Genomic DNA, 27,727 nt, shown 5'->3' with positions numbered 1-27,727 from the left:
GGAAATCAAGCCGCTTGGTACCAATCATCAAACCTGGAAAGTCGCCGCTTGATCTGGCATCATATCGACCCATTGCGCTATCCAGCTGCGTGGGGAAAATAATGGAAAGAATGGTTCTGACACGCCTCGAGTGGTACCTTGAACGCTATAATATACACCCAGAGGCCATGGCTGGTTTTCGAAGAGGCCGCTCTTCTATTGATAATGTCATCGACCTCGTAACCTCTGTGCAACAACAGAAATACCACAAGCGCATCTCGGTTGCAATGTTCCTCGATGTGAAAGGTGCATACGACAACGTAACGCACGATGCCATCCTAGATGCCTTGGCGAACATTGGGATCGGTGGAGAAATGTTTCGATGGATTCGGAGCTACCTACAGAGGAGATCTTTCTTCGTGCTCACTGCAGAAGGCCGCACCGTTGATCATTACACCACTCATGGCGTTCCACAAGGCGGGGTTCTCAGCCCTACGCTGTTTAACCTCACGATCATTGGCCTTGTGCAAAGTCTACCTCGATCAGTCAATATCTCTACATACGCTGATGATATATGTATCTGGGCTTCAGCAGTGACACGACTCCAGGTACGCGCACGGCTCCAAAAAGCAGCGAGAATAACTTTGACGTACCTCCATGCTCGAGGCCTCACAATTTCCACCGAGAAGTGCGCCTTAGACCCTTTTCCCCGCAAACCCATGATCTGTTACCCTGTTTCCATCGACAACGTGAACCTTTCGTATACGAGACGTTACCGATTCCTGGGCGTCATTATCGACAGAGATCTCTCGTGGAGTGCTCACATCTCGCACTTGAAGAAGAGGCTCAGCTCTATCACACACGTGATGAGATTTCTCGCTGGTAAAACGTGGGGCACATCAGTGTCATCTATGCTTCAGCTGTACAGAGCGCTCTTCTTGGGATATTTGCGGTATAGCACGCCCGTGCTTTCCAATGCCGGAAAAACTAACATCAGGGTCCTGCAATGCATTCAAGGCCAAGTCCTCCGCACATGCTTGGGGCTACCTCGGTGCGCTAATACGTTAGCAACAATTGGTATTGCTAAAGACCATCCAATCACGACATATATGACTGTCGACACACTCCGGACACATATCCGTCACATATCCAGAGTGCCTAACCAGCACCTTGCTAGCTTTCCACTAGAAAGACCAAAGGCAGCGTTTTCCAAAGTTGTTGCGGCTAACCAGAATTCCATCTCGTGGAGATTCTCGCCCGCAACCATACCACTATCTCCAGAGTGGTGCATGAAAAGACCGACTGTGCACCTTGAAGTGCCTGGGATATCTAAAAAGGCAAGCCTGTCATCTGCAGCCCTCAAGCAGATCTCACTGGACCTTTTGCATTTGTCGTATGCTAACCGAATTCATGTTTACACGGACGGTTCGGTCTCGGGAAATTCGACAGGTGCCTTTGTCATACCATCTCGATCAATCACCGTCAAATTCAAGACATCACACGTCACGACATCTACGGTATCCGAGCTCGCCGCTCTTCGAGCCGCTGTGGAGTTTGTTACGCAAGAATCCCCTAGTAGATGGGCCATTTTCTGCGACTCCAAGGCAGCCCTTCAATGCGTGCGAAGTCTACGACGTGGAAACTACCACCAGATGGTGTATCGTATTAATGAAATTTGTCATCGCACTGCTGATCAAGGACACGACATTGTTTTACAATGGTTGCCGGGCCACTGTGGCATCAGTGGTAACCACCTCGCCGACGACGCTGCCCGATGTGCCCACGATGGAGCGCCCACACTGTTAATACCCTTGTCAAGAGTAGACGCAGCTAGAGAACTTCGTCACATCGCGCATTATGCCACGCTTGCGCACTGGAATTCTCCAGTTAACTCCAATCATCGGCCTAAGAATCTTAAGTCATTACTCCAGAAACAACTGCCACCCAAGATTTCTCGACGTGACGCTACAATGCTGTGCCGGCTGTGGACTGGGGTAGCGTTTACTAAGTCATTCAGCCATCGCATTGGCATGGCGGATTCATCCATGTGTGAAAGCTGCAACTGTATAGAGACTACTGAACATCTCTTGTGCCACTGTGCCCAATTTGATGAAGATCGCCGGACTCTCCAGTGTGCCTTGAATAGACTCGATGACCGGCCATTTAATGAAGCAAAGATCTTAGGAGCCTGGTCGCGCAGCACATCAGCACAGAAAGCCACACGAGCCCTCCTGAGATACTTGACAGCAACTTCATTGAGGGACCGCTTGTGAAACTCGGCATTGTGTGTGTGATGTGACATGCGTCTATCCTTCTCTCTCTTTTTACTCCCCTCTCCCCTCCCCATGTGTAGGGTAGCAAACTGGACGCATAGTCTAGTTAACCTCCCTACCTTTCCTACATTCCTTCTCTCTCTCTCTCTCTCTTCGTTTGAGACAAAACTGCTGCAGGCCCGTATGCTCAAATTTCGGTGCCCGTGAATGAACTCCAGGCGGTCCGAATTTTCGGGGACATCAACTACGGCATCTCTCATAATCATATGGTGGTTTTGGGACGTTAAACCCCACATATCAATAAATCAGAACTACATCAGTCACTGTTGCGTATGTATGCATAAGGCGCAAGTTGATCTATTGGGAAAGTGTGATTTAATCGTGAAGCACAGTTTTTATTTCAGACTTAATAATTCATAATTTGAATTTTCGTGACTGCAAGGTACGCGCTCGATTGGCACAGCTGATTAACGACCACTGCCTCTTTTATGGCGCGACGACATGTTGATGTCCTATCAAACTCGGTCGAAATCAAAATGTTAACGATACAAAATAGAAAGCTTATCTTAACGCTTTCAAAAAAAAATTCAGAAGCCCGACAGAACAATATATGGCACTGGACATGTTACACACCTTCACCACACTTAAAAATGCATCGCGTTAAACTTCAAATAGTACAAGCTGCCTGTCAAGTCGACCTGAAACGACGCTCGGAGCACGCAGCCATGCCATGAAAGAAATAAAACTGTCGGGACTTACTTATCCCCAAGCGTAAATGTAGAATTTACTAGTCTTTCGGAATTCCGCACGTTGCGTACTCACGCACGCAGTGAACTCGTGTCCTTGGCCGCGGCACATCGCCAGCCGCACAGCACGCCACATTCTGCGGCAAGCTCTCTCGTCAGCTCAAGTGCATGCAGCAGCCACCGGGTCCTTCCTGGCCCATTTGAAGCTGACTTGAACTCGTGCCAAGAGCTCGCCTCACTTTATTCGGTCTCTTAACAGTGAATCGTTCCTCACGCGCGACGACTTTAGAGGGTGGAAACGTCGTGACACTTTTCCATTTGCATTAAAAAAAATAAGAAGAAGCAAGTAAACAGAGCTCAATAATCGTCTAAGCCGTTGTTTTACACTCCTTTTACGTGGTCCATACGGTTTCTTTTGCACATTTATGTTCTACATATTTCGGATGAAATATTGTTAAAAAACGAGGAACAGCCAAATGCAGCGTTTGTTTCATGGTGCAGCCGTTCGATAAAATGTTGTTTTGGCTGCTTCTTGCTGCGACCGTGTTTCTTCCTACTTTGCAATCAATGCATTTATTTGTCCCTCTATTTACAGATGTCGTACGAGACGAATCAGAGCATGAAAATTATGTCTAACTGTGCTGCTGCTGCTGCTGCTGCTACCTCAATATGGCAACGAACGGCAGTGAGCACTGTATAAAATAATGTTCAAATATTGCTTGCTAATTGAATAATAATAATAATAATAATAATAATAATAATAATAAGTGGGGGTTTTAGGTCCAGAAACCACGATATAATTATGAGCGACGCTATAGGAGAGCGCCCCGGAAATTTTGACCATTTAGTGTTCTTTAACGCGCACTGACTTCATCCAGTACAGGGTCGTCTGACTTTTCGCCTCTAGCGAAATGCGACAGCCGTAGCGGAGATCGAACCTGCGACCTTCGAGTCAGCAGCCCAGCACCGTAGCCACTGTTTTACAATGGTTGACTCGAATGAAATAAGGAAAAGCTTTCCACGGCAGCCGAATAAACTCGCTTCGGTGAATTTGAAGAAGTCTGAAAGTGCTCCGTACTATGGAAAACGCCGCAGTAGAGGGACGCGAATAATTTTGACCACTGGTGATGCACAACGTGCACACACATCGCCCAATAAACGGGCCTCTAAAATTTTTTTCGCAATAGAAACGCAATTAGCGTGGCCGGTATCAAATGCTTGTTTCTCGGGGACGGTTCAGTTACCTTGTGTACGTTATGCGGTAGTTGTACTGTTCAGTGCACTCTGCTGTTCAGCACACGCGGTTTCACCAAAAACATTCGTATCATTCGATATTCGTAGCACCATAAATTACAAGTAATAGCATGCAAAAAACAAAAACAAAGGCAGGCACATGCTCCAATTGCTGTTGCTCAGTGCAACAGCAACGTGCCGAACAGCTCTGAATGATTGCCAGTAAACTTTCTGGACGTCAAATATCATAGTCGCACTTGCAAATATGTATACGTCCAGAGCGAGCGTGTGTAAATAATGAACCAGATGTATTGTGACATGCGACAGCTAGTAGCCCTTTGAAATCTTAGAGCGTTTTTTTTTATTTCTTTTTTGCATGATACTTGAGTATTGTGGCGAAAATGACTTGGGAAACGCTTTGCACGCGATAGATGGAGGCCCGAAAATTCTAGAATATCTGTCTTTTGCTGCTATTTTGTTATCACGGATGTGTTGATGTTTATCAAGAGATTTACGGCTGTGCCAGCACACTCGGGGAGCCGGCAGGTGTGCGCGCCCCAGCAATTGTGCGTGTTGACAGTGTGAGGCCTGGCTCCTTCATCAAGACCATCCTAATTCCACTTTCGGTCCTCGTCCCCCATTCGTAAGATGTCTGATGCCCGAAGACATAGCTTTCATCATCATGACAGGCACAAATAATTACAGTGCAACGAAAGCATCACGTGTCGACGCCATTGTTGCGGAGTCGCCACTCCGGAATCGGAATAACACCGGAATTATTTCAGTTTTCCGTGACCCTGGAAGAGAACGGGGACAACCCTTGGAGGAATGGAATGCGAATGAAATTGAGTGCATTTTTCGTGGAATGAAATGGGAATACAATGAAGTATCTTTCCTATAATAAAGCACGTTTTCATCTACGCACTGTTTTTCAAACTTCAAGCAATAAAGTAAGTGAGAGCCTCGAATTCAACAATGAAGCAGTATTATTACGATGGCTTGGCTGATTACTAGAAATGTACACTTATAAACACACCTCCTACAATTAGTCCTTATACAAAATGTGTTCCTCTGAAATTTGACTCTATTCTTCGCGTGACCACGACTCTATGCTGTTGGTATCCATTGTGCTGAACTACAGTGGCGGATACCCCCCTCCTTTTTTTTAGAATCAACCATTGAAGCAGCTTCGTTCACACTTCGGGTTTTATAAACTGAACGACGAAGTGCCCACTCGTAACATTTCGCTGCAAGATTTCTATGAGTAAATCCAAAATAAAGCTTCTTTCTGCACCTTGAACTGCTTTCGACCTTTTCTGCAGCATTTAAAGATCACGACAATACCTAATCACTATTGATGACGCAGTCACTTCCAAAGAACTAGTGACCAATCGCCAGACGTGTTGTTGTTATAGAAACATTTGTATGAACTGGTAATAAAATAAAGGTGGGTGACCTTTTTTAAGTTCTGTAAGCGGCGAGCGACCGGTGTTCCAGCAGCCCGAGATATCACGTATTTCTGATAATTGAGCTGAGAGCTAGTCAGCACGCACTTCCAGTGCTCTGGAATGGAATCTTTAAATTAGTTTTTTTTTTTCATCTCTTCATCACTCGGATGCTGCAGCCCGGCTTACGCCTTTGTTCGCGTCCCGAAGCAAATTGCGCATTGAGGAGAAACGTATTTTGCCACACCCTAAATTGCCACTACTGTGATGTCATGCTCAAATCAGTGATTTAGGTCAGAGTACATGTGTTTGCCATGTCGAAAACCACAGCGCATTCTCTAAGTCCACCTTAGTTTGCCTGAACTAAGGGTAGGTGGTGTGTAAACGTGTGAATGACCTCACAATTTGTAAAAAAAGAAATTGAGACATAAGCTAGTGTACAAACAGATGCATTATCCCAGCAGCTACTGAAGGGAGAAACAAATTATTCCTGCACGTTGGTTCCCATTGACAGCCACCATTTTTTTCGCAAAGTGCATACCGGCGTACCACAAGGGTCTGTCTTTAGCCCCCTGTTGTTTCTGATTTATATTAATTACCTCTCGTTAGTAGTATCATCTAACACTCACCTCTTTGCTGGCGACCACGCTACTTTTCGAAAATTACTAACGATAATGACAATAACATATTGCAGTATGTCCTCAACGATAAATCTAACTGGCGGGGAAAATGGCTAATTGGCGTAAACATTAGAAAGTGCTAAACCATGCTTGCATTGAGAACTTCTACAATTTCACCTCTTTACTATCTCAATAAAACTCCTCTGGATTCTCCTAATTGTTGAAAGTACCTTGAAGTTCACGTAAGAACTAGTCTCAACTGGTCACCTCATATTGCATGCATTATTGACAATGCTAACCACATGCTTGGCTGTCTGCGACGTAACTTTTTAACGCTCCACATGGATTAAAATTGCAGCTTTATAAAACACTAATACTCTCTAAACCAGAATATGCCACAGCCGTGAAGGACGACGCCTATAATATTATGGTAACTTCTCTTGAACTTGTCCAGAATAATTTTGTTCGTTTTATGTTATTTAATTATAACAGGACCTCCAGCATTTCAACCATGAAAACTTTCCTTGCACCTACTTCTTTAACATCTCGTAGAAAAGACTCCCGTTTAACACTATTTCACAAGATTTATCATCATTCATTCCTGCATGACCAGCTACCACTTCGCCCACCGCATTGAGCAGCATCACGAAGTGCGCATCCCTTCATGCAATGCAAATTCTTTCTTCAATTAATTTTTGCCTCGTACATCAAAGAAGTGGAACAGAATTTCCGGTGACATTGTTGCTATTAGTGATAACAACTTGTTCTGGGATGCATTAGCTAACATTGTTTAATAAGGTTATTTTGTTGTTGCTGCATAAGGTAACATTGTATAATTAGGTTCTGTGTTGTATAAACTAGCATATATTACTATATGAATATATTAGCTAACATTGTATTTATAAGACATTTATTTGTATGATCTAACCGTTTTCACTTCTGTTCAGTAACGTTTTTTTTGTGATAACCTACCCCTTCTGTAATGTTATTTGGCCCTGAGAGTAAAATAAATAAATAAATAAATAAATAAATAAATAAATAAATAAAGGTAGTGGGAGAATGGCCCCAATGGGAATCAGTAGAGTGGTTCAATACTGCACGAGGTATGTCAGCAAGCTGCAATCCCTCAACCTTCGTAACGAGTTTCTGGTAGTGTCGCTAAAGCATCTGATGACATCAGCTGCATGGGTCATTCATTTTCAACTCGCTAAAACCATCAAGGTGTTTTTCCTTCGTTGACAAATCACATGAATGAAACGGAACTGTCCGGCTCACTCGGAGTGGAGTGCGCTCATTCCCACGAATTTAAAGGAATGTAATCACGGCAAGTTTTAATTCCCCGCAATGTAATTGCAATTGAATAAAGACGTCCATTGCACAACACTGGTCGACGATAAAAATATTAAGGGCTTCGCCTTTAAGAGTTGAACGCGACGGCGATAAACTGTTCCTAGAGCGTATACCTCAACCTCATAGCGCATACATTTATTGTATGATGTTACTCGAGGAATTTAAAATGTGGTTCACTAATGTAGTTTAAAGTGGCCTGTGTCAGTAAAGCTTTCGCATATGGCTGAACGCTGTGTAATGGGTGGCATGCTTTAAACCACAAGCAATAACGCACATGCATTGTTTTCGAACACGCTATGCACCCGCTACCTGGTCTCGTGTGAGTTCGCGCCGTAAAGTGTGTGCCTTTTGTAATGGGTGGCCGCCTTTAGGCCATGAAGTCGTTATGATAATCACATATTCAGACGCCTGATCACGTAATATACCACGTAATACGTAATACCACGATATTACGTGTTGTATTTTGAAGCCTCTTTACAGGATGCTTGTGTCTGTAAAGCATTAAAGTTATTTTCACTGCATTTCCAAGCAGACAAAGTTATTTTCACTAGATTTCCAAGCAGAGAAAGTCATTTTTACTGCATTTCCAAGCAGACAATGTTATTTTCACCGTATTTCCAAGCAAACGCGTGGCTGGGTGGTGGAACACCCGCTTTCCACGCAAACGACGCGGGTTCAATCCTGACTTGGACCACAAATTTATTTTATTTGCATTCTTTTTCAATTTGTTGGTCAAGGACAAGATGATTATTTCTCTCTAACAAGCAATGACGCTGACACCGACACTGACGCCGAAATTTTTGCGAAACGAGCTTTTTACAGCTAGCGAAATAAAACAAAAAAAAAACGCAGAGTGCGACGTCGCGTCTAGCCACTTGTAACATCTTCTGCGACAGCGCCGGTCTTACCTGTCCATATACGCGCGTTAGCATATGTTCCTATCAAACATCGCAGAGAGAAAATCGGTTTGGAACAACCTTACTTCAGTTCATTTAGGCCTCGATTGGGACCAAAGAAAAAAAAATACGCCTTCTCTACGCAGTGAATATTGATAGAGGAGCTTGTTCGGAACTAATTGGGAGAATCTGTGAATCCTCTTGACGAGGCCCATTTTGTAGATGACTTGTTGACGAGCCGGCGCCTGAGGTGTATGTCAAAGGCGGTGGCATCAGGCATGTTCCGCCGCAGGCACTGCACGACATGAAAATCTTGTTAGAGCCAGCACGGCGATGGCGTTGGTGTGGAACTGGTCGTTGCGGATGGAGGCGATGGTGGCGAGGTTGTTGTCAAACCACAAGTGATCGCATACACTACAGCCATGGCCTAACGAGCAATCGATGAACTCACGCTTGAAGAACGCGTCGGTGCCACCAACCTCGGGTAGCAACCGCTTTCGACCCTTGACCACTGCTTCTCGCACCCTCTCTGATTCAAGGTTCCCTCGCCGCCGCTTGCGTATCGCCTCTGCTTCGCGGGCTCTTACTTGGGGATCCGCTGTTCGACGAGCCCACTTTGCTTCGGCTTCGCGAACCCTCACCGCTGCCGCTGCCTTTGCATCAATGTTTTTGCTGTCTTTCGATTGTTGCCGACGCTGCCGTCTTGGTTGTGGCTCACGAGCTCTCACCGCGTGCTCTTGCAGCGGGCCCGCATCGCAGCCACGTTGCGTGCTCTGGGCGCCGCTGCCTTCGCTTCCAAGGTGTTCATGATTAGTAGATGCAATCTGGCTATCAATACTTCACAAAGCTTACGTGCAACAACGCGGACACCTCAAGAGGAAGGAAGCATGCCAAAAGCGCTCGTGCTTGCCTTGAGAGAATGTCGCACGCCAAGCGACATTCTCTGCGCATAAGAAGATTGGTGAGCAAGCTCCTAAAGATCCTATCACCCCGCCATTCGTGCGTGTCGTGATAGTATCATGAAGGTTTAACTGTATATATTTGTAATAATTCGCACGTTGTGTTCAAATGTTATTTCGTGATTCTGATGAAAAATAATGATCCCTTAGTACAGTGGTTTCATGTTTGCATTGGCTGAACAATGATGGTTGTTATGCAACATACGTGAGCTAAGTTCGAAAAAAAGCCATGAGAAGCTACTCCAAAGGCCAAAGTCTGCCAAAGCACTGAAGCTACTGAAGTGCCGACACACTCATATGCCGTACCCCTGTACACATGGGTTGCTGTGCTCAATGAGCGGAGGGAAACGAGGTAACATTTGCCGTGGCCCGTGATCACGCCTACCGGGCTATAGCTTTCCTCTCTCGAGACACCAGGACTGCGTCTGCGAACGCTTAATCCGTACCCAGGACATACTCTGCAATACTACAACATTATAGGCTGGAACGCAAAAAGTACCTACCACAACATTTGAAATTCAACCAAGAGGACAGCATCCTACTGAGAAGACTTCAGAGCAACACCTACACACACATATTATACTTACACGCACTGCAGGCTGTATACAACATTGCACGAATATTTCTGGCCAATTTTCAGCGTACCTGATACCTTGGCCATGTGATCCTCGCGTGCCCATTCGATCACACACAGACACATCGCTATCGCCGATTAGCTGTGACGCCGATCAAGCGAACGAACACCTTATCGAAACGTGGGAGGCCAAGCTCGCTTCAGAACACCTAGACTAGCAACGACGTCTCGTCGCTATAGGGCCAAGGAGGCAGCGAAGGCCAGAAAGTTCCTGGTATGAGGAGGCCTCCTACCTATAGCCTATAGGCGCGGGTCTTGCACCACGATACCGTTTTGTCAAATAAACGTTTATTCCTCCTCCATCCTCAACAACTACAAAAATGTGTTAACCCCAACAGCATGCATATGCATAACACGCAAGTAGGCGAAAGCTTAGAGCTTATGTAGAATCCTCTAGATTTTCTCACCAACTCAATTTCCTTCGTCAGAATTTTAATCGAGCAGAAAATTCAAATGCCTCAATTGTCGACGCAAATATTTATGAAAAACACTGAGCTTAGTAGGTGGTTTTGTATACATTTATTTTCTCCTGCCCATGTGTTGTGTGTCTGCTATTCTATGTGTGTTTCCCGTAACTAGACCAAAGATATTTAAAAAAAAAGAGCTGTACCACTACTGAACGAAACCAACTGCGTATGGTTTTTCGTTATGTGGCACTCGTCATACGATGTTTACGTTCTGTTCGTTTGGCTATTTAGGTGAGATGAATTTTGCATTTCCTTAGGGTATCATGGTTTAGGCCAAGTGCGTTTTGTTGCGTTTTAGAGGAAACTCTAAAACGCCTGATCCATTTTTGCCTGTGTGGTGACGTACAGGTAGTTTATTACCTGATTGATTGAGTTCATTGAAATATTCTGAGCTGCTAAGATCAACAACACCTCGCGAAGACCTCAAACGGGAGCTTGTTTATACGTGGCCTCTTATATCAGTCTCGGCAGTGCGACGAAACACTTAGTTAAACCCAAGAATCCATCAAGACAAACGAATGCCCATACGTGGGTTACTTACATACACCGAAGGCAAGGATTGGCGTCACATCAATATTTATTTTTCTTATTCCACGCAGTTTTCATCATCTTGTGCAGCGGAGACGTCGTCAGAAGGGTCCTGATACTCGCTTACAGTCTTGGAATGGGCAACGGAGAATTCGTATTCATCAACGTGAATCTCATCGAAAACCAGAGTGAGCAAAACGGTCTGGGCTGGTTCAAGCAGAACGACAGGATGAACCGGGTGAGTTTGCACGTTTCTTGAAGACCACTCGGCTTACATGACACTTCGCTTTAACTTTGGCGCTTCATTCATACGTATAAAGGACCCCTCCAAAGCACTCTCTTTAGAGGGTCACATTGACACTCTCCTGCGCTAGCACACATGACTTTTCAAAGTAGAATCACTGTGAATCTGTAAAGAGAGTGCTACTCATGTGTCTCGTAGATGTATAAAAGAAGATTCAAACATTTTTTTTTCGTAGAGTGTTGTTCTTTGCACGTGCGCACCACGGAAGTGCCGATGAACGTCGGCGATCAAATGGAGGTACCGTATACTAACGCGAAATTTTCCGACCTCTTTGTTTCACTGACCACGAATGTTGATGATGTCCATGGAAAGAGCTCACACCTAAATGTGAAGAACATTCACATATCGAACTCGCTCGTCCCAAACTCCTGCCACTTGCAGTCATTCAATAAATGACGTGATTTGACTTCCTGTCCCTGAAATCCCCTTTCGGCTTGGTTCACTTCTGGTATACTCTTCTTAGTTGTTTTTTTTTCTTGAGCCAAATCAACAATTTAGGGCGGTAGCCGACGGTCAGAAACACATTGCTTAATTTATGTTGTATAAACTGAAATAAAACGTCTACAACGGCTCCGTTGTGGTTCCAATAGAAACTATCTTGGTCTAAAGATGCCTCGGCACCATTGGCAGCTTTGGCGGATCTCAATGTGTATTTCTGAGTGAAGGAATGAGAAAACTGCAACCAAAAATATACTATGAATCACCCAACGTTACGAAGTCAGACCACCTTTTCGTTCAGTGGTGAAAAAGCCCGAGATGTGCGATGCTAATATACGGTTGCTTGCCGTACGTGAGAGGCTCACCGTGACTCGTCGCAAGCCCTCGCAATTTAACAGCCAACGGAGTGCATTAGATTGATTGATTGATTTGTGGGGTTTAACGTTCCAAAACGACTATATGATTATGAGAGACGCCGTAGTGGAGGGCTCCGGAAATTCGCACCACCCGGGGTTCGTTAACGTGCAGCCAAGTCTGAGCACACGGGCCTACATCATATCCGCCTCCATCAGAAATGCAGCCGCCGCAGCCGGGATTCGAACCCGCGACCTGCGGGGGGAGCGCACTAGAATAACACTGCGAGTGGTTTGAGCCCCATATTCGTGCGGACGACGCTGTGATTCTAGAGAAAAGCACCCCATTTCCCGCAAACGGAGCTATGGGTAGATGTGAAATAGCGTGTGCTAACGCTTACACTCGTGGCGGCTTTGACGCTAGCGCTCATCGCGGCGTTGCACATGGGAGAAACCTGTGGAGGCCAAAGCACGCAGTGATGGGCCACTCGTTCCTACTTGAACATGTCGATCACTGCTAATCACTGGACAGTTAGAGACAGTAGACTCCGATTTGACACGGAGAACGACAGTCCGCTTTTAGTTAACGCGCACGCTGCGATATTTTATTTTTCAACAACGCACAAGTGAAATATTTCACTCCACTACTTTGGTGGTCGTGATCGATTGCTTACATGTACGGGTTGACCAGTTGTAGGCCAGACGAGCACGTGCTAGGGTTGTAGACTAGGCGGGCGCGCACCAAGCTTCGTATACGTAGTCTCACAAGTCCATGCTAGATTACTTTTTTTATTAAGATAACATAACTTCTAACTCCGATGCACGGTCAACTTTGCTTTCAGACTAGCGTTTTCTTTTGGAAATGTAGTCTTTCTTTCTGCTTGAGGCAGGAGTTGTGTAGCTGTGAATCCCGTCTGCAGCTCGCTCCCTTACTATAGAGTGACGCTGACGCATGGTTACAAGTACTACAGATAACGTAGCACCTTTTCTCCGCCCAAACTTCCTTCGTGCTCTTTTTTATATTTATTAGATGTATTCAGAAACTTGACATGAAATAAAAGCGGATCAATGGCAACAGCACGGACTATCAGCCACGTGAAGTTCTCGAGTTCTACACGAAGTTCTCAGACTGCTCATTTGGAAGCATAAGTAGATCACAGATGCTTTAGAAAATATTCTCATGTACATTGCTGATAAATGCGTGCCCTATGTGTGATCTATTTCTACCCAGAGCAATGGCAACAACACGGACTGTCAGCCACGTGAAGTTTTCGAGTTCTACATGAAGTTCTCAGACTCTTCATTTGAAAGCATTAATAGATCACAGTTGCTTTAAAAAATATTCTCATGCACGTTGCTGATAAATGCGTGTCCCTACCTCGTACCGCCACTGCCCAGCCGGATGTGTCAGTTTTCTTCCGATGTGAATGGTAAAACACAACAAAAATTTTGTTTTGCCTTCTTTTCTTCCTTTTTCTCAGGTGGCAAAACTAATGTATCAGTCGCTTCTAGTGATCCGAGTGCGCGTTCCTACAAGTGTGGAGTACCGAAATTTTGTGGCCTTGCTGATCAAGTACGCGAGAGATAACTACAACTCCTTGATCTACGATCATGATGTAAGTAATTTCATCCTTCACAAATGCACCATTGCATCATGAGTATTTTTGAGGTTAATATGTTGCGGACTGTAGATTTCCCTGCTACTTTCGTTCAAGTGTCATCGCTCTCTCTTTACAATTGATTAATAGGTCGAGTTTAACGTCCCAAAACCACCATATGAATATGAAGGATGCCGTAGTAGAGAGCTCCGGAAATTTCGACCACCTGAGGTTCTTTAACGTGCACCCAAATTTGAGCACATGGGCCTACAACATTTCCGCCTCCATTGGAAATGCAGCCGCCGACCCCGGGATTCGATCCCGCGACCTGCTGGTCAGCACCCTGGTATCTTAGCCACTACACCACCGCGACGGGGCTGTCTCTTAACAATTAGTAAACCTTGTTATCAGCTTGAACATTTCTGCCAACAAAATTAATGTCAGCTAAACCTTTCTGTCAACAAAATTAGGTGAAGTGCTAATTAATGACGCGCACATTATAACATAAAGGTATCCAAAGGGTATCGCTTATATACAATTTATTTCATGTATTTCAAACATCGTTACCAGTAGCATATCTATGCCATTATCTAAATAGAGATCAGGAAGGCAATGACCTAGCCAGGCCTATGGCCTAGCCAGGCAATAGCGATCAAGAATAGACAAATGCCTCCAGAACTTGTTGAGCCAGCGTATCTCATCTCCTTCCAAGTAGTCGCGTGTAATCGAACTGCGCTGTACAGCCGCACGAAGCACAGTGAAAGAGCAAATGAGACCCTGTTCGATTCTTAGCTGAAAAAGAGTGCTGAAAGCGTTTCACATCAGAAAGAAAGGGAATTCTCGCGTCGGCATGTGTTCAGCTTTGTTGCACAATAGTGAACACCAACTGTTGTATCTAGATGTTTTTTAGCTGTCCTTGTTATGGAGTAGACGTCATTTTTTAAATTGTTATAGTTTATTTTTCCCTTTCACGCTCGTCGGGGTTCGAACGAAGCGCAGGTGTGGGCTCTTTTTTCATCAAGCTTTTGTACTTCAGGATTTATCTACTTTTCCTGTTTCTCAGACACTGTGGTTGTGACCTGAGTTTGATGCCTTGTCTGTTCTTTCCTGCACGCGCAGTAAGAGAAATTGTTCTGCGCATGTCCCGCAAGAGCATTCAAATTTTGAAATGCTTCAAGAAAATAAACTTATTTGGGAGTTCGCACTGTTTCTATTTCTTCTTTGTTATTCGCGGTTTTAAGCTCATCGTACTTCAAGTAACGATGCATCAACTGGCCCAACATAGCTTACCGAAAACACTGTCCTGCACCAGGCGTTACTATTTTTAAATCGTACCGTACCCTCAGTATCCATGGAAGCTCAACGTTTGCTCTGAGCTCGGAAAGCTGAAAAACTGAGCTATACTGAACTGCAGAATAAAATTTGTGCAAAAGCTTACATACTTCACCTTTCTCGTTATGCGAGATTTTTATGATTGCATTTCTTATAGAAACTGTTAAAAAGTTGGCTTTCGTAGTTATAATACAGCAAAACATTTTACTGCGAAGATTTTCGTATAGAGACTACCACCCTCAGTGAAGTGGTTAGCGGATAGTCGGCACAGCCGCACTCTACGATGGTAAACCTTGGGGATGCGGTAGCAATGTACTGGTGCATCAAGATTGAAATTTCACACTTCCTAAACGCTGATACAAGGAGTATTTTCCTCCAAGTTCTAAATTTAGGAAAAGAACACTTACTTTGCAAAAGGTCTCTTTGGTTTCAATTTTTCAGCACTGCTAAGGCTTAAGGTGTCATTTTTTAGTTGCTTCAGTCACTAATTCATTGAATATTGCCAACCCCACACTCTCATATTTCAGATCAATCCTGTTGTGGCGGCTTTCTACGACAGCGTTCTTATGTATGCCTGGTCTCTCAATGAAACACTGGCAGATGGTGGAGATCCACGAGACGGCAGAACACTAGCACGCAGACTATGGAACAACACATTTAGGGCAGGTCAGTGAATCAACAGAACGTTAGGGTATAAACAGAATGAACAAGTGGGCCTAATATGAACACGCCTATGAACCGAATCGGAACAGTGAAGCAATGTTCCAACCCGCTAGCTACAACAATCTCCGACCATCATATAACACGGTAAACGAAGGTTCTGAGAAAAGACGTTCTTTTATTTGAAAATAAAATGAAACAATGAATCCAAGCTCACTGGATTCTCGATTTCACACGAAAGCTTGCTGGACAATCACGGCAATGTTGTGTTTTAATGAACTTTCCATGATATGCACCATAATATACTGACGGGCAACGGTCAATGTAAACATGATTTATATCTGCTTTCATATTTGCATATTTATATACGCACAATGCTTGAACACTTAACAGGGACGTGTAATATTTACGCATCTTCAATTCATGCGCTATTTGTAGGGTAACAAAACTTAATTTGCATTACTTTCTCTTGAATACGCACAACATTCCAACATATTTTGAGTATGCGCTAACGTAAACTGTGCCATTTTGTTGAACAATGAAATATTATTTGCGTGTGAGGGTTGAAATGGACATCTCCAAATTAAATGGAAAGTCGAACATGAATACTTCGTTATTCGACTAGCGTAAGCATTTTAAAACAATACAAATATCTTTTTTTTTCTTCTCCTAGATGATAAATCTAGCGGATACCAAGCCAAGGAATTAGGTAAATGAACCGACTTCATACTGCTTTACATAGAGCGTATATATACAGACTACCTTATTAAAGATGTTTATTCGCTAAAGCTGAGCATTTCCTTAGTTCAGTAGTTAGCGTAGTACTATTTTTTATTAGTAAAATTTTGGCTACAGCAAATCAGTATTGGACCTTATGCATGCGATAGTTTAACGTGATGAGTATATACGAACGTGGTTCCTAGCGTAACGAAGCAATATTATAAAAGATATTTTTAAACTCCTACTGCAACTGTACGAGTGATCTCGGTGCTTCAGTTTCTGCTCTACCACTAAATATATTGCGTTGGTGCCCATTTTCTTATGCAGGATTACTATGAAATTGAATTGCATGTTGCAAAAAAAAAAAACCTACGGTAACATAACAAGACTTGTGTGAGCAAGCATAAGGGTTTCTGAAACAACTTATGTATCCGTCGAATGGCATAATTAACGAGTTTTACTGTATCATGAATCGAATCCCGCGAAAAATTTTCGATTCCTTATTATACGAGCGCAGTTACAGAAATTCGCAGGGTTCTTTACGCACTTTTTCTGTTATTTGTCTGGACCAGCGCTTACAGGTGCCCTGCTACACAAATTAAGCGTGCCGTTTTTATCGTTTTGTGTGTGTGTTTGTGGAACCATAGAACGCACCAATATTGTTGCGCAAGTGTGCAACAAAACAGCTTCGTAAGAAGGGTGACAAGCGCGAAGAAAATGTGGAGCTGGGCAGCCTTATTCGTTTCTCTTTGATTTTTTTCCTCCTCTCTGCCTTTGCGATACGTGGAGCACTTTGCGTTTTGCGATAGGTAAAGAGACGCTGGAATTTGTGAAGGAATATATCTACTTAGGATAGGTAGTGACCGCGGAGCTGAACCATGAGAGTGAAATAACTAGAAAAATAAGGATGCGTTGCATCACAATCGGCAAGCGTTCTGAAATTATTAATGATAATCTACCACTAACTCTCAAGAAGAACGCATATAACAGCTCAATCTTGCCGGTACTCACCTAAGGAGTAAAAACCTGGAAGCTTCCTAAAGAGGGCTCAGCTTAAGTTGAGGGGGACGCCGGAAGCGATGGGAAAGAAAATAATAGGTGTAACCTTAAGAGACAAGAAGAGAGCAGAGTGGGTCAGCGAAAAAACCGGGTGAAGGGTTTAATAGTTGAAATCAAGAAGAAATGAACGTGGGCTGGGCATGTAGCACGTGGGCAAAATAACCGCTGGTCATTAAGGGTAGCTGTCTGAATTCCCAGAGAAGGCAAACGCATGAAGAGAAGACAAAAAAATAGGTGGCCCGATAAAATTAAAGAGTTTGCAGGTATAATGTGGCAGCAGAGAGCACGAGACCGGGTTGATTGGCGGAATGAAGTGTATACTTAAGGGCTTGTTATTCCGTGTTTTGACAAAATCATAGTGAGATCTAACAGACAACAATGCCAAGAAAAGTATAGGGGAGGTTATTAGACCAAATTTTAAAGTAAATGTGAAGAAAGAAAAGTGGGAGGAAAGGTAACTTGCCGTGGGCAGGATCCAAACCCGCGACCTCCGAATAACGCGTTCGATGCTCTACCATTGGGCTACCACGGCGGCTATACTCCGAGCCACCTAATTGCGTATATGATAAATGGGAGACGTGGCCTGGCTCATACGCCATGTTTATTCTTTTCCCACTTCTTCCTTCTCTGCTTCTACGAACCATCCATTCCATCATACGTCACATGATTCCCCTTCTCCCCGGAAAAAGCTGCGTCAGACACTTAAGAAAACAACAAAAACGCAGAGTGTTAAAGCGAAAAATATCAAAATACACCATAGTTCTATTTCAGAAGGAAGTTCCTTAACTCGCCCAAAAAATCCACAGCAGAGGGAAACAGTCCGGCCATATCTAAAAGAACTCGGGTGGAGGAGGCTGGATGTTGCGTCCTGGATGGCATAACCACACCCTGGAGATCTGCACTTGTGATGACATCGGCTGAGTTCTTGTGAGGAACGGACTAGGTTGGGAGTCCCTGTAGCATTTCAGGTTCGGGCGTCGAAGGTGTCGAATTGTGTGTCGTAGCGGGAACAGACGGTGTGTTTCCAGTTTGCGAGTGCAATGGTCGCGGCTGGCGGAGTGGTGTCTTGATCTCTGAGTTCTACAAATGGTGCCTTTTCGTCTCTTCCGTCGTTTTCTGTAGTTTCAGAGCTGTAATTGTAGGCGCAGTCTTGCTCTCTTGTGCCAAATGCGTTGTGGCGCCGATACTTTATGCGTATATGCCTCACGTCTTGAGTTGGCTTTAAGAGGCTCGCTTTGCATCGTTGTCCTTGTTGGTGTATCCGTTGGAATGTCTCGAATCCTTGGACTCACTTTTGCTGGCGTTGCTGCGCTTGTATTGGAACCTGCTGAGGTGGGAGCGCTTCTTGAACATCATGCCGCTTTTCTACACAAATTGATGTAGTGTCCAGTCGGCAGTTGATAGTCTGTGGGCTGTTGTAATGCAGCTCGGGCAATGAAGATAACGCTTCAGAGTTGACAGAAAGCTCTTCAGAAGCTTCTTCTACACTGTTCACTACGAAGAGCTCTTGCGCCTGGCAACGTGCGATGTTCGATGCGTCGGAGCCTTCTGTTTCGCTTCGACTGTCGAGTGCTGTTGAGAAACGGCGGACCGATCCCGCCGAAGCCACCACTGTTGCGAAAGACGGCGACGCCAACACGGCCCCGGAGGCGCCACTGCTTTCAACTCCGCCGGGAAGGTCACCAGCCGTTTGGTAGCGTATGTTTATCAGCTCGCGACTGCTTCTGCGCAGAGCTGATAAGACGAGCGGACGAGACGACGGTGAGTTAAACAAGGTTTATGTACAGCATATTTACAGAGGCGTTACAAGTTCGGCACTGGGGCCGACAGAGACTCGAAGAGCCGAGCTCTTCTCTCTAACACATAGGTCAGTCTTTCGCCTAAGACCGCTGACTCACACACATGTCGGCACTCCGACACGGGGACGCCTCTCACATAGGACCGCCGATCGCGACACGCCGCAGGGCTTCTTTTATTTGCACCGGGTCCAACCAAAAAGTCCAATCAGAAGCGCCGCGGGTCGTCCGGGCAGATTCCGCCAATGGGGGCCGCCGCGCCATGCGTCAGACCACCTGACACGAGGACGCCGGCTCGCTGTCACGTGCGCAACTGACTCACTGCACATGGGCCAGAGGAGCGCCGCGCGTGTTCACGCCGTCGAGGTGATCGCGCCAGGCAGACTGCGGGCTGGCCTTGACCCAGATTGCCTTTTTCAGAGGCACGGTCGTTTGACGAGGACTCGCTGGCATAACAGCACCCCCGCCGCCAGACAATGCACCGGAAAGACGAGCTGCTTCCACGGGGCTCGGATGTCAGGTGCGCTCGTTCGCCTGGTCCCTCCAGGTTCACCTCCAGGGCCATGGGGAGAATACAGCTCCAGACTGGTCCGGGAACACATCCCATTTTTGACGACGGATCCCAGCTCCACTGGCTTGTCGCCACAACTTGTCGACCAGCTTCACTCGTCTCTTCTGACCATCTTCGGTTTCAGCACTTGTCGATGGTTCTGCAACTTGCCAAGAACGGTTCGACAACAGACAACACACGACACAAGCAAGTGCCCTCGGTCACCCGACAGAACACCAGACAAAGTATAGTACAACATATACCTATCTACGTGTCTATCGGAATTTTGTTCCCTCTACATCAAGAGGCACATGTGGGACAAAAGACTCTTAAAATGACAACTCATTTTTTTTTTCCGTACAACAACGTAACGAATTAGAATACCACAAAGTTGGCCCCTTGAGATCACTCTGAACGAGAGCGCTCAGCCCAGGTCGTGATGAGGTCAAAATTTTGCCCCGAATCGCCAGCAAGAAACCGAAAGCTTGAGAAGGTACTAACTAAACGAACTGCTCAATGCACCTGCATTAACGTGTACCTTTCCCTTTTTTTTTCTTTAGCGAACGTCAAAGTTGCGCTGTGGAGCAACATGCTCCACTTCAGTAACCGGCCACTTTTAGGCGACGATACCTATGCGGCACCAAGAGCGGCTCACACTTTCGACGTTGCACAGGGGAACAACGATACGGCTTGCTACTGATTGACTCCTCACCGCTTAGCTCGATATCGTGTTCGATCACCCTCATGTTTCCGGGGCGGTCCGAAAACACGTCTTCAAACTCGGAACCAATCTTTCTCAGGTCCTCTTTCTCAGGTCCTCCTTCACTTAAGCTAGGCTCTAGGTTTATCTGCTCCAAAATTACTTTCGATCCCCCTTCGATCACCTCACTAGAACTCAAATTTTCTGCTCCCTCTTCCTCTGAAGCCTTCAACAGCTGATTTACGACCGCTTGATGTTGAACATTGGGTTTCATCAAGTTGTAAATTTTGTTCTGCCGCCTTCCTACTTGCACCTCATAAGTTGTATCGCAAGGCTTCGATAATACTGTGGCGGGCCCTTCCCAATCAACCTCAAGCTTGTTCCTTTTGGGTGGCTGCAGCCGCATTACCTGATTATCAACTTCAAAAGCGCGCTTCTTCCCCGATTTCTCGTAGTGCTCCTTCGACAGCACTTTTGCCGCGTTTTTCTGGCTTTCCACTCGCGCTTCAATTTGGCTTTCCACTAGCGCTTCAATCGAGAGATCCTCACGCTGCCCTCGAATGAGCGTCTCTCGATCAACTCTCGGCAGCTCGCTCCAACTTTCCGCTACAGGCGAGAGCGTTGCAACCCTCTCGCTCTGACTCAATGGCGCCACGTCGTCTCCCCCAGCGCATACCGCGCCGGCCGCTCCCGCGACGGGCCGCTCGCGTGACTGCTCACATGACTCATGCGGAAAATTTCCTTTCTGGGGTTCCGTCGACCCGCCGACAAGGTCACTTGAGAGTTCACCGCATGGAACCAAGTCAAGCTTCCGCGAAAGCTTTCGCGCTTGCGATCGCGTGGGAGCCATGCACGCTAAGTTGGGGAAGAACGATTTGCCCTGCTCTTTGAGAAGCTGCTCCGAGTTGTTGGAGAAAAGATAAGAAAAACGACCATTCAGCGCGGCAGACACAGCCGCTTCGGTGCAAAGCTTACCGAACGGGCCTTCAATGACAACGGTGGCGATTGGTAAGCGAACACTCTGCTCCTCGGCGACTTGCCTGATCCACGCGCATTCTCCTGTGAAGTCATCCGGAGACACCAATGAAGGATGGACAACGTCCATGGTTGCCGCTGAGTCTCTAAGTGCTCGGCACGTTTTCTCATTGACCCTAATTTCTTGGAGATACGGCTCCAACAACCGCATGTTTTTTTCTGATTCTCGGATCGTTGCGAAGGCAAACTTTTCCTGACAGTTTCTAGCGATGTGTCCTTCCTTTTTACAGTTGTAGCAGATTAGCGGCTTCCGTTTGTTTTCCGGTTCAAATGCCTGTGTGGTAGAAACCTCACTCGATTTCTCCGCTTCTGTTTGCCCTTCCCCTACACTGTCCTTCGTAAGAGACGGGTCCTTCTTGAAATTACGGTGCGGAGCGGGTTTCCGTTGATCAGGTTTCCTTGAAAAGCCCTCTTTCCTTTCATCCTTTTCAACGCGAGCTGCCCTGCTATGCAACTTTCGGCGAGTATAATACTCCTCAGCTAACTCAGCTGCCTTGTTTAACTGTACGTCCCCAAGTCTGTCCTGCAGCCAAAGTTTGACATCCTCCTCGATGCAGCGGTAGAATTGCTCCAATGCAACGCATTCCACCACTTTATCGCGGTCGTCATAAACACCTTCGCCCTTGAGCCATTCAATTAAATCGGCTTTAAGACGAAACGCGAAGTCAACGTGTGACTCATTCCCCTTTTCAGCATACCGGAACCTTTGTCTGAAAGCCTCGGGTGACAACTTATAACGTCTCAAGAGCACTTCCTTAACCTCGTCATAGCTCTCAAACGCTTCCCTCGACAAGCAAGTTATCGCGTCGGACACTTCGCCGGGAAGAAGAGCTAGCAGGTTCCGCGCCCAAAGAGACTGCTCCAAAGCATTTCGCTCACAGACGTGTTCAAACTTGACGAGATACTTCGCCATGTCCTCGCCTACTACGAACGGTGGCAGTTGATCCCGAATTCTAATACCGCTGACCTGACTCGTCGGAGAAGCTACGCTAGGCGCCTGCGAACACTGTAGGATTGCCAATTCTAGTCGTTTCAACTCTAGGCGCTCTTGTCTCTCGGCCTCCTCGCGCTCGCGACGTTCGCGCCTTTCAGCTTCTTCACGTTCGCGAGCTTCGCGCCTTTCAGCCTCCTCACGTTCGCGAGCTTCGCGCCTTTCAGCCTCCTCACGTTCGCGAGCTTCTACTTCTCGCCTTTCAGCCTCCTCACGGCGTGCTTTAATATCCACCCAGGCCTCATCGACTTCCTCAGCCGACACTCCCTCATCCTTCATGATCTCAAGGATCGCTTGCTTTCGTTTCGCACGGCCCAAAGTAATGCCGAGTTCCTCACAAATTTCGATGAGTTCCTTCACTTTAAGGTTCTCCATCGTTCACACTAGCCTCTTGCTGTTTGCCCCTGTTAACAATTTACTTGCCGTACCCACTATAAGTCAACTAGCAAGACGCGCAAGCAATTTTTCACTCTCCCGTGTTTACCCCCTCCGCATTAACTTTGGTTTCAAAGCACTTCGACTTTGCTTGAAACGATCAAAGCTCACTCTAATGCTTCACACAGCCCTTCTCTAAACTACTACAACCTGAGCTAGAGTAGTCTGGTGAACTGAGGGGAAAACATCAGGCACTCACCGCATCGATGTCGCTGACGCCGGCCGATCCCGCAGCTGCCAACCACTGTTGCGAAACGGCGGACCGATCCCGCCGAAGCCACCACTGTTGCGAAAGACGGCGACGCCAACACGGCCCCGGAGGCGCCACTGCTTTCAACTCCGCCGGGAAGGTCACCAGCCGTTTGGTAGCGTATGTTTATCAGCTCGCGACTGCTTCTGCGCAGAGCTGATAAGACGAGCGGACGAGACGACGGTGAGTTAAACAAGGTTTATGTACAGCATATTTACAGAGGCGTTACAAGTTCGGCACTGGGGCCGACAGAGACTCGAAGAGCCGAGCTCTTCTCTCTAACACATAGGTCAGTCTTTCGCCTAAGACCGCTGACTCACACACATGTCGGCACTCCGACACGGGGACGCCTCTCACATAGGACCGCCGATCGCGACACGCCGCAGGGCTTCTTTTATTTGCACCGGGTCCAACCAAAAAGTCCAATCAGAAGCGCCGCGGGTCGTCCGGGCAGATTCCGCCAATGGGGGCCGCCGCGCCATGCGTCAGACCACCTGACACGAGGACGCCGGCTCGCTGTCACGTGCGCAACTGACTCACTGCACGTGGGCCAGAGGAGCGCCGCGCGTGTTCACGCCGTCGAGGTGATCGCGCCAGGCAGACTGCGGGCTGGCCTTGACCCAGATTGCCTTTTTCAGAGGCACGGTCGTTTGACGAGGACTCGCTGGCATAACAGTGCGTATGAACCGGACGATGATGCATGAACCCATGCGGGAAGAACATGGCTCGACAGGATATTTTCCCGGTGCGTCAGCTCGTCTATCGTGAACACGGCGTCCTTATGAGGCAAACGGTGAGCGTCAGGAGCGCTTGAAAAGCCGCGTGATTGAAACTCGGGTGGTGGACCACATATGCGCGACGAAGAATGAAGTGCATCAGGTCTGTAAGCAACGTCTCGTGTCGTGTGCTGGAGTGACGACTTCGAAAATACCGGCTTTCATGAAGAGAAACGTGGTGGAAGGCTATGTTCCTTGAGAAATGAGCGTGGATTGTGGCGGCTGAGTGTGGTTTTATGCAGGTGGTCGGTAATGAGCAAGTCTTTGTCGTAGTCGTTAAAACGGGCAATCATCTCTTCTCTAATCTTTTGTCATGATTCGTCGTTTTCGAATACGTGTGTCAGGTAAAACTTAATTGCCTCACCGGATATGTAGTCAGTGAAGTTGGCGATCATCTCTCGTTCCGACCATGATGCAACGGTAGCGTGGAGCTCGAACAGGTCGAACCAGTCCTGTACAGGTCCATCGTCCTCTGCTCCGTACTTGGGGATGGGAAGGTCAGTCCATGGTTCTGTCATGATGGCGGTAACTGCATGCGCCTAAGATCACCTCTTCTGTGGTCGATATTCAGTTGAGGCGTATTGCCGGTGGCTTCGTGAATGATGTGAGGCTGATGAGTGGCGTCCAGGTCTTCATCCTGTCGACTCGTGTGACGCTATGATAAATGAGAGACGTGGACTGGCTCATACGCCATGTTTATTCCTTTCTGACTTCTTCCTTCTCTGCTTCTACAAACCATGCATTCCATCTTACGTCAAACACACACACACACACACACACACACACACACACACACACATATATATATATATATATATATATATATATATATATATATATATATATATATATATATAGTTTGTGTACACCCAGCCACCATCATCTATCTGGAAACGGAAGGTGTTCCTTATTCTCCATAAATGTGTGTGATGAGCTGCGGTGTTGGGTACACCGTGGGTGCTGCTATTATACAATCAACTGAATAAACAGAAAGGGTCCGCAAAAAGGAGACCACCTTAGAAACCTTTAGCGAATGTTTATCCATACTACCCAAGTTAGTTTTTACTTCCGGAAAGAATTCCTTCCCTGTTCGGGGCAAACTATCTCTATCAATTCCAGATAGCTGGCTCATGTCAAACGGAGACAAAAATCAGGTTTCATCAAGAAATGATAAACTAGCTATGAAAACATTGAAGCTGCACGCAGTGAGACTTCTTTATATAGATGTGCGAGAGCTGTTTCATGAAACACAAGCCTCCGCACTTTCATGTAACAATCTATTCGCATTCGCGTTGCAGATAACTTATGGTTTCACATGATTATCTCATGTTGCTTAACTTTCCTTTTACGGGAGCATTCACGCCTTTTTGGATTACTGTTATATTGTTTTCTGCGCGTAGGATTGACTGGAGACATTTCTATTAATGAGAACGGAGACCGTGAAGCGGACTACACTCTAAACGACCTCGATCCGGACACAGGTGTAATGGTGGTAAGTACAGACAACTTTCGCCATGATGCTCCAGGACGTTAATACTCGTTAGGTGTATCTTTTAAGATTGATATACCTCATCACAGCTTCACGACACGGGCACGCTGAAGCAAGAAGTAAAAATGCTTTATTCTGCCTTTTTTTTTAGTCAAGGTGTTAAGAGGAACGACTTTCAATGAAACTCTTGTTTCTTAACAGAGCACTTTCGATGGAGCGCTTACTTGTGATTTTTAAAATTTTCTTAAAATGTCTTTCTAAAAGTACAAATCATAGGTTCTGGTGTAAGTGAAGAGTCATTTTGGGCACCTATGGTAGAGGAGCATAACACGTGTTAAGATAACTGTCAACTGTTTAAGATCAACTGTCAGGAATGTCAACGAAAATTGAGCTCATTGAAAGGTTCTGAGCAGCTGGAATTGTTGTACAAAATTTTGTATTAAGAGGTTTATCGTTTTCTTGTCGATTCAGCTAATGAAAACTTCAGCTTCATACAAGCTTTAAAACTATTGTGATTTTACGCCAACGAGTGGAGCTGACGGTATGTTGCAAGTAGTTGCGCGCACTTTTCATTTATAAGAGGTCTGCACTTAAACAGGTGTGGAACCATACAGGGAACATCAACACTTCTAACAACTTTTCATCTATGCCAGCGTCTGTCGATCTGGTCACTTTCAGGACAGCTCCAAATGCAGTAATAGTTTTGCTCCAAACTGCGTGTCATTTATTTATTTATTTATCATTTGTTTTTTAACTAATGATTAGCCTTGTCAAAGGCTGTAAGATTCGACGGGACACAATGCTAAAGACACAAAAAGAAAACGCGTGCCTCCAGAAAAACAAGTTACATCAGATGGAGAATTAACGATAACAATGAAAGCGGCATTAACGATGTAACGCGCACACTGTTCACGCGAAACTATTGTTAACTACGCAGTATTAGTCCCTACGAACTCACGCATGCACGGGCAGTTCATTTAATCTCTGAAGCGATATTGCAAATACTAGAAAAATGAAATATGGCCCCGGAACTCGTGACTTACGCCTGACTGCTTTTACAGGGTAATAAACACGTAAAAAGAGCAGTGGAGTCAAGTGATAAACTTTAAGTGGATTTTTTCATTACTAGCTTGGGTATAAAATACCGTGACATCGGCTATTCCACAACTTCAGTTGTGAGAATACCGGTCATCGACAAAAAAATTTCCCGTGAAAGCGCACACACAAAAAAGAGTTTTGATAAACAACTAAGTGACAAGCGCGGTCGTGTAACGATAACATTGCGATGATAACTATCTACCATGGAATAATCCCAACTTTCTGTGCATGCATGTTTGTGCTCCCATTAACTTATTCCTTCTATGCTACAGCCTGTGGGCACCTATTTAGGAGCGACGCAAGAATTCGAATACGTAATGGGCACAGAGATTCACTGGCCCGGCAGTCGGAACGGCCCACCACTAGACGTTCCGGAATGCGGTTTCCAAGGAGACGAACCGCAGTGCCAAGGATCAGGCAAGTGCATCCGGCATAGTACTATACCTGTTATGTTATCATGTGACGATTGCCTTCAGCCTTGGTGTGTGCATGAGATTTTTCCTTTAAGATTCAAGGGCAAGGCCTGCATTCATAGAGTAGTTTTAGGACGTTTTATTTTTCACAAGCGAAACTTTCAGGAAAATTGGCTGTCATGAGCACAGAATTCTGTCCCGTTTGTTCTTGGTTTCTTGTTACGTTTGTTCTGGCACACTTGTGAACTGCGATACTTTCTGCCAATCGCAATGCTAGACTTCCATTATCGACTTTTTGTGGCCAACGGCGAAGTGCGCTTACGAAGTGAATCGAGCCTAGGTTAATTAAACCTGAGGTTACAAAACTGGGAAACTTCCCGTGTTTGGGCTTCACCAAAAAAATTCCGCGGAGGTGTACAAGCTGATCAGCATTGAACAATCCTTGTAAGCATATTCGATTCACCGCTTGCTAGCCTGCTTTAACTCGCCAATTGTGGTGGTCTGGGCGAAGTATACAAAAATTATAAGAAGTGCTTACTGCAGTGTTTATTTCGTAGTAGTTTTAATATAGCGATTTAAGTAGGACAATGTCGGCTAGAG

General features: G+C 45.8%; 1 protein-coding gene and 1 long non-coding RNA gene across 2 annotated transcripts in view; one reads left to right on the top strand and one right to left on the bottom strand.

Moving 5' to 3' along the window:
* Positions 1-16,532, top strand: part of LOC142813998 (atrial natriuretic peptide receptor 1-like) — a 50,223-nt gene extending 33,691 nt beyond the window's left edge. Inside the window, exons 4-7 of the mRNA XM_075891958.1 lie at positions 11,202-11,368; positions 13,707-13,841; positions 15,683-15,821; positions 16,489-16,532. Of these exons, the coding sequence (XP_075748073.1) occupies positions 11,202-11,368; positions 13,707-13,841; positions 15,683-15,821; positions 16,489-16,532 (485 nt within the window). The remainder of the gene's footprint in view (positions 1-11,201; positions 11,369-13,706; positions 13,842-15,682; positions 15,822-16,488) is intronic.
* The window catches only part of LOC142814593 (uncharacterized), a 208,591-nt gene that overhangs the window by 110,660 nt on the left and 70,204 nt on the right, over positions 1-27,727 (bottom strand). The window lies entirely within an intron of this gene.

The sequence above is a fragment of the Rhipicephalus microplus genome, chromosome 4 (assembly GCF_043290135.1).
Source record: "Rhipicephalus microplus isolate Deutch F79 chromosome 4, USDA_Rmic, whole genome shotgun sequence".
NCBI classification, from domain to species: domain Eukaryota; kingdom Metazoa; phylum Arthropoda; class Arachnida; order Ixodida; family Ixodidae; genus Rhipicephalus; species Rhipicephalus microplus.
The sequence above is the reverse complement of the archived record's forward strand: the minus strand, read 5'-3'. Positions and strand labels throughout refer to the sequence as shown.